General features: G+C 45.5%; 1 protein-coding gene across 1 annotated transcript; it reads right to left on the bottom strand.

The window, feature by feature from the left end:
- Positions 1 to 5,893: 5,893 nt before the first annotated feature.
- LOC121171134 (germ cell-less protein-like 2) lies at positions 5,894 to 7,391 on the bottom strand. The gene has a single exon (XM_041002622.1). The coding sequence runs from the start codon at positions 7,389 to 7,391 to the stop codon at positions 5,952 to 5,954; it is 1,440 nt and encodes a 479-aa protein (XP_040858556.1). The 3' UTR covers positions 5,894 to 5,951.
- Positions 7,392 to 13,342: the final 5,951 nt, after the last annotated feature.

The following is a 13,342-nucleotide window of genomic DNA, read 5'->3' as shown; positions in this document are numbered from 1 at the left end:
TGCTCATGAGAGACTTGCAAATGTTCGAGGCAGAACCCACCACCTTGGCCCTATAGAACCTTCATGGCATCCTCATCATGATGATCTAGTTTGCCCTGTACAATACAATTGCACTAAGCTTTCCATTTTGAGACAGGTTGGAACATGTGCAAATGCTATTAGATCTTGTTGTACTTGGGCTACTTCCTATAACAGCTGAAAACCTAAGTAGATGGGCCAGCGGTGTGGCCTAGCGGCAAAGTCCTCGCCTTGAACGCGCCAGCATCACAAATGGACGCTGGTTCTGATCCCGGCAGCTCCACTTCCGATCGAGCTCCGTGCTTGTGGCCTGGGAAAGCAGTCGAGGATGGCCAAAACCTTGGGGCCCTGCACCTGTGTGGGATACCCAGAAGAATTTCCTGGCTCCTGGCTTCGGATGTGCATAACATCGGCCGTTGCGCTCACTTGGGGAGTGAAACATTGGATGGAAGATCTTCCTCTCTGTCTCTCCTCCTCTCTGTATACCTGACTTCCCAATAAATAAATAAATCTTAAAAAGAAAAAAAAAAACCTAAGTAGAAAGGCGAGCAGGTTTCTGATGTATTTGCTGATGGTTCATGAGATTTCATTCATCTGGGATCTTGGAGTGAACAGATGTGGTTCCTTTGCCTGCTGGATTTATTACACTGATCAAAATTCTGGTTTTAATAACCTTGAATGTTGCATGTGACAAACTGAATGCTATTAAAGAAAATTATAATAGGTTTGATGTTTAGAACAGATACATTCTTACTCTGCTTTACCTATCAAAAGCCTCCTTAACATTCTGTGTTCTAACTATGTAAAAGTATTACTTTTAACCTGAAATCACTTATCACATTCTTTCCATTTTTGCTGTTTCTTATAAACATAGAGGCTTGCTTCAGTCCAGTTTTCATCATTCTGTAAAGATCACTGTATTGGTCATATTGTGCAGTTCATGTTGAAATATCAATTGGCATCTGTTATTAGTATTAATGCCCAGGTCTTTAGTGCCATTGGTATTATCATTATTGCTGCTTAGTTCTTGACGTTTGGTGTGATCATTGTTTCAGCTGATTTCTTCATTAATCCATGATGAAGAAGGGTTATTTACTTTGAGCAGATCATCTCACTTTAGTGATTTGCTCTAGGTTGACTTCGTACTTCAATGACCTCTATTGCTGATCCTTTCCCGAATTCATTACTAAGTTGGGCAGAATGTGCAACAGTGATTTTCTAATCTTGTAAGTCCTTCCATATAATAACTGTTAGTATTCTGTCAAAAATTAAAGCTGGGGTAGCATTGTATAGTGCAAAAAGCTACACCTGCAAAGTCATCAGCCCATATACGCACGTGTCCATGTCCTGGCTGCTCCATATCCCATCCAGCTCCCTATAATGACCTGAGCAGAAGATGCTGCAAAATTCAGGGTCCCTACTACTCATGTGAGAGACCGGATGGAACTTGCGGCTCCTGGTGTTGGTCTGGTACTGTGGAGTGACTCACTAGAGAAATTAACAGTTCATAGGCCTCTCTTTCTCTCTCTAATTTTAAAAACAAATCTATTTTAAAAATTAAAGCTAAATCAATTTTTTCACAAAAACAAAAATAAAAAACCCACCACCAAACAATATATATATATTCCATTTTACTTTTTCTCTTGAATTTGGGTAATGCTATAGACTATGGGTGTATGTTCTTCCAATCACTCACAAACAAGGCACTCTTTTTTGTTTTAAAATTACATTAAACTTTATTAAAAGCTGTAAGACTACCTCTGTGGCCTTTTACCTGATCGCGTGCCTGGTAGAGTATTTCATTGATTCCTAGCATGAGTCTTTTCTTATTGTTTGCATAGTTGAGAAGGGCATATGCCCATGTAGACCACTAATTAGGATGGGGAAAGTCGAGTCATGGGAGAAAGTGGGTGGAACAAATACTTCCAGTTTTCCCTCCTATATCAGGGAGGCAGAGGGGAAACTGGGAGAGGGCTGCTGCCAGCAGTCAACCCACATCAATACCCGGGGCTGTGGTCAGCCAGTTGATGTCATTCCAGGATCTTTATCTCTGATTGCAGTGGCCTGGTCCATGGTAGTCCTTCAGAAGGCATTCCTCACCTATAAACTACTCCCTCAAGATTCCCCACCCCCCACCACACACACACACACACACACACACACACACACACACACACACACACATATCTCCAAACTCCCCTCCCTGGGAAATCCAATGCCTTCACATCCAAGGCCACGCAGCACGGCCCTGAGCCTTGGTCTTTCAGCAGCCTAGTACAATCTGATTCAAATGCAATTTTTAGTTCCCATAGCATACGAACAAAATCAATCAGTAATCCAAAGAAATTGGCTTAGTTTGCTGAAAATACTTTAACTACAACATCCAGAATATGATGTTGTTGTCATTCATTTTTTTCCTTTTTTATTGCGTAGAAGTTTTAAATATATTTTAAATAAGCAATGTCATATTCATATCTCATTTAAAATTGATGGTATAAAGTGTATCAATTTTTGTGTATGTAAAATACATTTGACTTACATAGCTACAATGTGTAACAATATTTTTGCTTATTTTTTTTTAGAATACTTCTCACTTCACAATATATCCCAACAGAGACACACGGTAAAATATGTTTAAAAATTTCCTTTTTTTAATATTTAAAAGGCAGAGATACATATACACAGAGATCTCAGAGCAGCTGGAGGACTCCTTAAATACTTGCGAGAGTCAGCGCTGGGTCTCCGTCTGGGTCTCTACATGAAGGGAACAGAACAAATTGCTGAAGTTAACACCTGCTACCTCTTCAGGGTGTGTATTAAGAAAAAGCTGGAATTGGGAGAAAACCCAGGTTCCGATTCTATCTACTTCCAGGCACTCTGTTATAACACGAAGACACACCAAGTGGTGCCTTAAACATTGGCACAAGCATCTGACCCCTAAACATTTTCTTGAGTCATTCCCTTACACGTGAAATACATTGTCAGTTTAGTGTACTTGTGAGCTTCTTTGGGCTGTGTTAGATAGAATATGATTCCTTTATCATTTATTTATACAGTTCAAATATATAAAGCATTCTCATTGGTATAGAATAATTCTTGCTTTAAAAGTTATTCTCATTAATGTAAAGAAGAGCCAATACAGTTGAATTCAGAGGCCTCTGCCACAATGAAAAGCCAGAAGAGAAGAAGGACCCAATTTTTGGGAGATTGGCATTAGGAAAACTTCAGTAAAGAGCTATGGGGAGGGCCCAGCGTGGTGAGCTAGTGGCTAAAGTCCTTGCCTTCAACGGGCTGGGATCCCATATGGGTGCCGCTTCTGATCCTGGTGGCCCCACCTCCCATCCAACTCCCTACTTATGGCCTGGGAAAGCAGCTGAGGACGGCCCAGAGCCTTGGAACCCTGCACCCGTGTGGGAGACCCGGAAGAGGCTCCTGGCTCCTGGCACTGGATCGGTTCAGCTCTGACTGTTGTGGTCACCTGGGAAGTGAATCATCGGACGGAAGATCTTCCTCTCTGTCTCTCCTCCTCTCTGTATATCTGGCTTGGCAATAAAATAAAAATAAATCTTAAAAAAAAGAATTATTGGTAACTCTAGCATGGAGCCTCTAAAAGAAGGCAGAGAGGGAGGGAAAAGTATACCACAGATCTTATCCTGGCTCTCATGCTGCTGGGAAACATGAAGGAGACAGTCCAGGAACCCATGATCTTTGAACACTGACAATCCTAAGCACACACTACAATTTTTACAGTACTCACTGCTTTTAAATCCAGAATGGAATGGTTACCAGGATCTGAGTGACTGCTTTGAAACATCCACCCACATTGCCCTCCTGCACCGCCAAAGTCCCAGACATGAACTGATGGGGTACACCTGCTGCTAAACACAATTGTGTCTTGGGGGATATCAAGCAGCCTTATCAGTGCCACACGTCCTCTGCGTCTGAGCCACGGCACTTCACAGGGTAAAGAGAAACCCCCTCCATGCTCATGAGAGCAAGGAAGAATCCATTGTTAGTCTCTCAGGGCACAGTGCTAGTGGCAAGCAATAAAGAGAACCATACCAACGGAATCACTAATTCTTAGTGAAGTTCTGGGTGACCATGGAGTAAGATCTACTGAACAGCAGACTGTCCCAATATTGCCCTTCCTGACCTTGTGAAACAGAGTGCTCCCTTGTATGTCACGCAGCTCTGGGCCTGTGGCTGTTGGTGCTGCAACCCCTGGAGTAACTTACATTAACTGTTGTGACATGGAGAGCCCTGCATTCACTCTTCTTCTTTAGAATGGGGACTGGCACTTCACAATCTCCAGCATAACCTACACTTGACTTGAGGCCTAAGTAAAGACAACACTGCATCTTACAGCTCTGAGATTGTGACTTTGTTTTTGTAAAACCCAGGGACAACTGTTTAATCAGCTGGTCTGAAACCAGGAGCCAGGTGCCTCTTCCAGGTCTCCCGCATGGGTGCAGGGTCCAAGGCTTTGGGCCGTCCTCTACTGCTTTCCCAGGCCTCAAGCAGGGAGCCGGATGGGAAGTGGAACAGCTGGAATATGAACCAGTGCCCATATGACATCCTAGCACATTGTAAGTTGAGGGCTTTAGTCACCAGGCAACTGCGCCGGGCTCTACTGTTTTAAAATTTTAACCAATCCTGAACTCCAAATTTTAAAATCTTAGAAATTTTAAAGATGAGGAGTTGAAATATGAAAAAAAAATCCTCTGAATAAAACAGTTTTGACTATGGCATTCTAATAACCTTTGATATTCCCTGCAAACATGCCCAATGGTTCAAATGATATGGCTACCCCATCTTTCTGAGGTGTCCTACTCAGTGTCACCGAGAAGTAAGAGTTGACAGCAGCAATAGAAGAATACGATGCTCACACTCCGTACTTTCCAGAACTTACTGGATTGTTGTTCCACATAGAATTTCTCACAAACTTAAGACATCAGTAATCCTGTGACTAATTAGGTAAAATTCACTAACTTGAGTAGCTGACCCTTCAAATGGTGCCGATTCACTTCGTTATGGTTCACTCCAGTTAATGTTTCATTTTCTCTGTTTTCTGCATGAATTGACCTCTATTGTCAGCAGATGTTAACCACAATCATTAGGCGATGTCAAATGATAAGTGCACTAATTTCACTAGAAAGCTGGGAAAGGAAGCTTCAGAAATATGTCTCTTTTTCTCTCTCTGTCTCTATCTCTAAAGCTCTCCTCCTTTCTAACAAAGAAAATAAATCCTTGGACTAATGGGGCCAATTTATCAAAGTACCAGTATGAGTCCCAGATGTTTTGCTTCTGATCCATGTCCCATTTGCAAAACAACAACAACAAAACCCACAAAAAACCACATATATATGTACACAAACACATGCAAAGAAACAGTAAAATAAATTCTAAATGTCAGAGAAGACAGACCATGAAGTAAACTAAAAATCCACTAAATCATATAGTATATAATCTACAAATCTGACATGATTTGAATATTTAATGCCGTGCGTTGTGAAGTCTATAGCGGAATAGTTAACCTCGGGTTTTACTTGATGACTCGTGCCCCTCATGTTACATTGTCACAATCCAAACCACATTCACACCACAGTTTCTGCAAGGAAGAGAACTTTATTTTGTCTCAATGTCAGTTTTCGTAGAACTCATCTAGCAATTTACTTTCAGCTCCTAAGAGGTACAGTCCCATTTCAATTTAGAACTTGCTGTTGATGGTAAATGAAAACAAATTGCCAGCCTCATTCACTGTCCAGCTTGACAGATATTTTCTTGCAATTAAAGTTTGTCTTCACACCAACACATGAACAGTAGATAGGTGTGAGGTTACCAGTTCTTTGCATTGTGTTCCCATTTCTGCCATTAAATGAAATTATTAAATAAGCATTTCACATCAGCATGTTGGTATATTCAACCTGATGAGATCAGTTGCCCGTATTTTCCAGCGGCAGAAACAGGAAGTTGCAGAATATATATAACGGGAAGTTCAGAACTACACCATCCAGCCTCATTATCACTTGCTCTTCATCGTTTTTAAAGGTCAGGATTTTATAACCAGTCGTCTTGCTGAAGCATATTTTCCCACAAGAGTCGAAACACACCAAGGTTAACCGGCACACAATATTTCGTAGAAACTGTGTACAGGCGGGACCTTCACATTTCTGACCGAATGTATTTTGCTTGAAAAGTATGTAGTGACTGCTAAAGATGACGTGTAACGGGAGGCCAAAGGTGTAACCTGACCACTTCCAAGAGAACCTTCCAGCCTTGATGATCCTTTTACCACACCTCATGCTGTATCGTTCAAGTTCTGTTGCATTAATGCACCGAGGCCAAATGGCTGTGCATTGCTGTGCCCGCAGCAGGGTGAGCCACTGCTGTTTGTAAACACATGATAACCACTCCGGAGGTATCACGTTATCCTGCTCAATAACTGCTGTGGCAGTCAGGTCACAGATGATATGCTGAAATCTCAACGACTTAAACACCGGTTGAAATATCATGCCTTCATTTGTTTCGAGAAAGGTGATGTTCCCCGCTTGTTTCGTGTGTCTGGAAAGCCAGATGTTAGCACTAACTAAAAGTTGTCTCATTGAGCCTTTCCAAGCTAGGTTGAAGCGAAGGAACATCCATTCTTTCAGCGTGGTGTATACATCCATTTCCTTTTGCATTACTAATAAATTCGAGGAAGAGATGAGCAAATTCATGAGCTCGAGATCGATTTCCTTGTAGAGCTCCACACTTGGGTGTACCATTAAATTGTGAAGAAGCCATTCAAAGCAGCAACTCTTCACAAGATCTAGCCCGTACCTTTCAGCTGCCACATAGTAACCACACACAGTTTTCACATTAATCGTTTCCCTCATTGTCTTAGCACACTGCTGAATTGAATCCTCTACCTGAAGCAGCTTTGCAGCTGCCAAAACCCTTGGAACGTCAAGGGGCTCCACGGAGACCTCGTCATGCCTGTATAATGAGCCCAGCACAAAGTGCAAAGAGTGCACGTCCACGTTGTCGTCAGAAATCTCCAAATCAATAATACCATCGTGTGAGTCTTCTGAAAGACCTCCGATTATACCAGCGAAATAAGCCGACTGGCATAAGAACGTTTTGTGTAAGCACCATACTTTGCCCAGAGCCTGGACTTTAATATCACTGCCTTCCCCATTCAGAAACAAAGTATGGTAAGCGTACTTGGATATGACCTTCATTCTTTTCCCGTAGCTGGGGCTGAAGACGCCAGGGCTCTGTGCGCGCTTCCGACTGCCCGACGCCTGGCTGGGGCCTGCCTCTTCATCGTGCCGTTCCGGATTTGCCGTTTCTGTTTCCCTCCATGGCAAAAGCCGACTGCCCAAGTGTCCCATAGGTCAGGGCTCCCGGCACCCTCAGAAGGAATTCACGCAGGGAACTCCTGGCGCTAGCATCGCTGTGGCCTGCCACCACTGCCTCGGCCCAAGACTCTTTGGACGCGTTGACGCAATGCCGAACGTCACAGAGGAAGGCCACGTTGTTCCTGGTGTCCTCGCCCCTCCTGCCCTGCACCCCCGCCCACTGCCCACTGTGCCCTGAGCCCCTTGCTTTTCCCGCCACGTGGAACCTTCAGGATTTCCCTCCAAATTACGTTTCTTAAAGGGAAACGAGTATCCTTAGTTTTTTAAATTTAATTTTCTACCCAGCTGCAATAAACTTCCGTTCTTACTATTGATTTTTTTCCAAGTTATGTGATCTTTTCGTTTGTTCATTTTTATCTTTAAGTTTTTAATTTCTATTTTGCTCAAAGATGAATGGGTTTTTTTTTTTTTTCTGTTGAGGTGAATGTTCAGTTCTCTCTCTTAATTCCCTTAATAAGTGCCCATTGCTTGCAAACAACTGAGTTTAAAAGATTATGATTTATTTGAATATGCACTTGTTTTAAAGATTTTTATATGGTCAGCTTATGTCAAAAATTTAATCTATATTGTGTAATACTGTCATGAATCTTGTTTCAGCCAGATATTTTAAGCATCTTGGCATCCATGATAGACATTCTAATACTCAAAGTTCCCAATTTTTATTCCTTCATGATTCCAGTAAAGGCTTTCTGAAATTGTCAAATTGCATTATTTGTGATCCCATAGAGACAACAACTGATTAGGCTGTTTGGATTATATCACCGAGCTTGTTCCCTTTTGTGACACTCCATGGTGGGTGGGTTCCGTGAGGACCTTGATTTGTTCTCAGCAAGATGGCAGTGGTGGCCAGAGCCACGGTCCTGTGTCTGCCTAGTTCTTCTTGAGATCTAATTACTGTGGGAGGAGTTTCTTGGGCCTTGGGCCTCAGGACAAGCTTACGATTTGCCCACCACTTGGCAGTGGTGACTGAAGCTAGGATCCCATGCTTTGAGCCTGGCTCAGCCCAGGTCTTCCCAGCAGGCACCATGCAGCCTCCAGCTTCAGACTCACCTGGGCTGCCCCACCTGGTTCCTCTTTTTTTTTTTTTTTTAATTTATTTTTATTATTATTTTTTTTTATTGGAAAGGCGGATATACAGAGAGGAGAGACAGAGAGGAAGATCTTCCGTCCGATGATTCACTCCCCAAGTGAGCACAACGGCCGATGCTATGCCGATCCCAAGCCAAGAGACTCTTCCGGGTCTCCCACACGGGTGCAGGGTCCCAAAGCCTTGGGCCGTCCTCGACTGCTTTCCCAGGCCACAGGCAGGGAGCTGGAAGGGAAGCAGAGCTGCTGGGATTAGAACCTGCGCCCATATGGGATCCCGGGCGTGCAAGGTGAGGACCTTAACCACTTGCACCACCGTGCCAGGCCCCTGGTTCCTCTTAAAGTAGGAATGTGACTGAGACCTGGCAGGGTTATCAAGGAACAGCAGGTGATGGGGATGATGTTGTTTTGTTACCCAGGGCGGACAGGAGTGAGATCTCCATAGAGGTAAGCTTGGCAATCACCATTTAAACGACACATATATGCTGTTATGTTTCTTTCATGCATGTCAGATTTTACTTTAAGTGGAGAAGAGTAGTGAGTAAAATAACTTTCCAGGAAACAAACACTAAGTCTTTTGTAACCAGAATCCTAGCTAAATTATTTATTTTTAGCAGATGCTCTTATGAATAATAATGTCATCTCACTTGTATAAATAGCTCTATTTCCAAATAGAAAGTTTAGTAAAATATTGAGAAGAGTGTTAACAAATTATGACAGCAACATCAGTTTTATAAATATTTCCTCTTTGGGCATTTGCATTTGGAAGTTAATGATTAATTTTGGGCTGAAAATCCACTGAGAGATAATGCTTGGTTACAATATCTCAGAGGAGACTTGTCGCCTCCATGACCGTATTAACAGGTTCTAGAATACAATGACACAGGATGGATACATTCTGGTGATTTGCTCCTCAGTAAGATGATTATAGTGAACAGAAGTGCATCAAACAAAACACCTAGAAAGGAGGATTTTGAACCTTCTAGGAACAAATAAATGATAGATTTGGTCAAGGGTACGTGTATGGTAAGGATCCTGATATTACACAGCAGATAGCTGTGCTGAAATATCACACTGGACTCCATCAGTGTGCGCAATAAGCATGTGTCCATTAAAAGTTGAATTGAATTAAAGTGCTCGGATTGCCATACTCTGATGTGGCCAGATGAGGGCAGTGGCATCAAGACTGTAGGACCACAAGTGGCAGTGGCTCAGTTCCTCACCCTGAGTTTGTCCTTTTCTTTACAGTCTACCGGAGGACTGAGGATTATTTGTGACCAGATAAGTGGTGGCAGTGATAGTTGTGACTTTTGCTCTGATTGCCTGTTTCTCATTTGCCCCACTGACAAAACAACAGTGTCCTCGCCACTCATGAGGCTTCCCAGAAGCAACTTTTCTCCCTCAGTTCTTCCTCCCAGACACAAAATGAGGCCACTGAGGCCTTGACCACAGCTTCTGTTTGACACCCCACAGGCAAACAATGAGAGGCCTTCTAGAGCAAAAAGAGCAAGGCTAGCAGAATTTTCTGAAAAGATAGCGTGCTGCCCACAGTGAGTTTCCTGGTTTTTATCTGCAGTCTTTTGTTGCCCGCAAAGTGCCACCAGGGTTTGCGGCATCCACAGGATCAAAAAGGAACAGTGTGATGCACATTCATCTTACCAATTAATAAAATGACATGAAAATGATTCTTGAGGCCCCCGCCTAAAGATAAGCCACATTCCTCATTACCACAATGGTTTCATCTCTGACTCCTTAATTCAGAAACCCACTGAATCATCTGCCATATTTAAGCATAGCTTTATTTATTTATTTATTTATTTATTTTTAAAGATTTATTTTTATTATTTTTTCATTGGAAAGGCGGATATACAGAGAGGAGAGACAGAGAGGAAGATCTTCCGTCCGATGATTCACTCCCCAAGTGAGCGCAACGGGCCGATACCATGCCGATCCGAAGCCAGGAGCCTCTTCCTCTGTGTCTCCCACACGGGTGCAGGTTCCCAAAGCTTTGGGCCGTCCTCGACTGCTTTCCCGGGCCACAGGCAGGGAGCTGGAAGGGAAGCGGGGCTGCCGGGATCAGAACCGGCGCCCATATGGGATCCCGGGCGTGCAAGGCGAGGACCTTTAACCACTTGCGCCACCGCGCCGGGCCCTAAGCATAGCTTTGTAACAGAAACAAAAGAATCATTTATATGTAAACATTACTGTAAATGAAGAATTAAGTGCTTTAAGGACATTTTCTGTTTAGGACCACACAGAACCTGCGCCACTTTATGTCCACCCAATAAGAACTTGTGCCAACTGTTTACGACCACCCAGGCAGAACTTGTGCCTCTTGTTTAGGACCAGTCAGTCAGAACTTGTGCCTCCTCTTTAGGACTAACCAGGCAGAAGTTGCGCCTGGCAACAAGGCGAGCACCCTCCTCTCTATTGGCTGAGGCCTTGAGGGCAATGACAGAGGAAGAACGCTGATTGGCCATGGGCTGACCAATGAGTGGCCGTTGTGCACCACTGACCGTGTGCAAGGAGGCCTCGCGTTGGTTGAGGTGAGTTCTTGTGACCCCTGTGGTAGCGGCAGTGACGAGGCGTCCTCGTTCGTGACGAGGCGTCCCCTGCTCTGCTTCCTTAAAGATTGTGACCAGCTTGACCTTCTCTCAGCTGTGTCAGTGCAACCTGCGCCATGAGTTTCCACAGTAAGGCGTCTGCTTTTAGCCAGGGAAGCGGCGGGAAGACGGAGGAGCCGGCTAGCCTTGCAAGGCCGCGGGCCCCGTGGGCACATGCTCTAGGCACACATCTTGGCCTAGGGCAGGCTCAGCACCCGGCTGAGAGTGGAGAAGAGGGAGGGCCCTCAAGGCCCCAGTCCCCAAAGTGGCAGTGGGACCTGGACTGTATGTCCGAGTCCCAGCTGGAAGCAAGCCAGGGGGAAGCCCAGGGCCTTGAGGGCTGCCAGGCCAGGCCAAACACGCCAACCTGTGACGGTTGGGGTGCTGTGGACCCACTGGCACAGTTCGCTGCGGCGTGTGCAGCCATCCTGCAGCCGCTGAGTGACCCAAGTGTCCGTGTCGCGCGTGGATTCCAGAGCACTGAGAGCAGCGTCGCTGGGGCAGCCTCCGTTTGCGCGCAGGTTAAGACAGGTTCCAGTGGCAAAGGTGTGGTGAGCCCTCCCTTTGAGCAAACTCGGCAGGCTCGAGCTGCCTGGAAGCTCGTCAGTACCCCCAGAAGACACCGGCTCCAAGGCCTCAGCAAGAAAAGAGGCGCCAGACGTCGCTTGTTTTCCGACACTGATGACGACCGGCGCACCTATGAGGAAACCGTGCCCCGGCTGTCTTCCGACTCCACGTCCTCCCAGGAGCTCATGGACATGCATCCCGAGAGGGACAGCATTCGCGAGCAAGAAGACCAGGCAATAGACAGCAGCTCTGAGGAACTGCCAGAGAGACACAGACGCTGGACTTGCGCTTCTCCCTGCAGGGACACGCTCCCTCCCACTTCTGGTCCTCTCTTGACCTCTACTCTCCAGGGTCTCACTCGGGCCAGAAATAGGCCGGAGGTAGCAGAGCAGGGGCCATCTTCCTCTAAGAAAATCAAGCGTGTGACCTTTAAGGAGGAAAGGGGCAGTGACACTCTCCCAGAAGTTGCTGCTGCAGGGGACCTACCCCAGGCCACTTGTAAGAGGAAGGTAGCCAAGAGGAATGCATGCCTAGAGCATTTTCCTAAGGTTGTGCTGGGGTCAGCCTTTGCTCCATGGGGGAGTGAACCATCCGAAGCTTCTGTGTATCCAGCCAGCTTTCCTAAAATCTCGGGTATTTCACTGCTTGAGAAGCCCAGCTCATCTTCCTCGCTCCCTTGGGCACCAAAGCAGTCCATGCTGAGTGGCCTTGGGAAGCAATCTCCAGCCAGGAGGAAGTCCCAGCCCGCAGCTGCAAGAGATGGTGGACCAAATGGTGATCCAGACCCAAGAGCTCAACGTGTAGGTCTCTCCTCTACTCTCCCCATCTCCCTCTGCTCTCTCTCCTGCTCTGCTTTTATTCCCTCCTCCTTTCCACTACTTCACCCCCTCCCCCTTCAGCTCATACTTCTCCAGGCTGCTCTGGACATCAGACACTCTGTGCATTATTACCCAAGGATACCATTTGGGCCCAGAGTCATTAGGGTGCTGTATTGGGGTCCTTGAGGTGGAGACATTAACCTAGAGGGCGCTTGGTTTTTCCAGGCAGTGTTCTTGACGCTTTGTAAATATCCTGTCTCCTTCCCAGAGATGGACTGAGATGGAAGGTGTGGCTGCTGCTTGTTTTTGTGTGGGTGGAGTGGGTTTGCAGATTAGGGTACGGCCCGGGTGTTGGGTTTTCTTGTCCTCTTCATTCCTCCCTTCCAGGTGCTCCCAACCTACTTGCTGTGAGCCTGTGCTTATCTGTTCCCCCCTCTTTTCAGTAGCTCAACTCTGCCTTCTTGCCTGGGGCTGAGTAGCAGAGAAAGAGCTGATGAGATGAGCCCAAACTTCTCCTAATCCCTTAATCACATCACTCCATCCCCTACCCTAACACACACACATACCACGCACCACCACCACCACCCAGAAACATAACTATATATTTTTAGCTTCCAGCAGATGAGCCAGGAACATCCTGTGACTGTGTTCATGGTGGAGAATTCATCAGCGGAGACCCTAACAAAAGAGACCTCCAAGATTCAGAACACTCAGAATGTTTGTCCCCAGGTCAGGGCAGTGTCACACCCAGATGTTCTACAGTATGTGGTGAGTTCATTGGGTTTGGATTGCTTGGTTTGGGGAGGGTTGAGGAGGGTCTCCTCTAGCTTTGTCATTTCTAGAGACTCAG

Source organism: Ochotona curzoniae, unplaced genomic scaffold (assembly GCF_017591425.1).
Source record: "Ochotona curzoniae isolate NIBS_2020 unplaced genomic scaffold, NIBS_Ocur_1.0 contig_1274, whole genome shotgun sequence".
NCBI classification, from domain to species: domain Eukaryota; kingdom Metazoa; phylum Chordata; class Mammalia; order Lagomorpha; family Ochotonidae; genus Ochotona; species Ochotona curzoniae.
The sequence above is the reverse complement of the archived record's forward strand: the minus strand, read 5'-3'. Positions and strand labels throughout refer to the sequence as shown.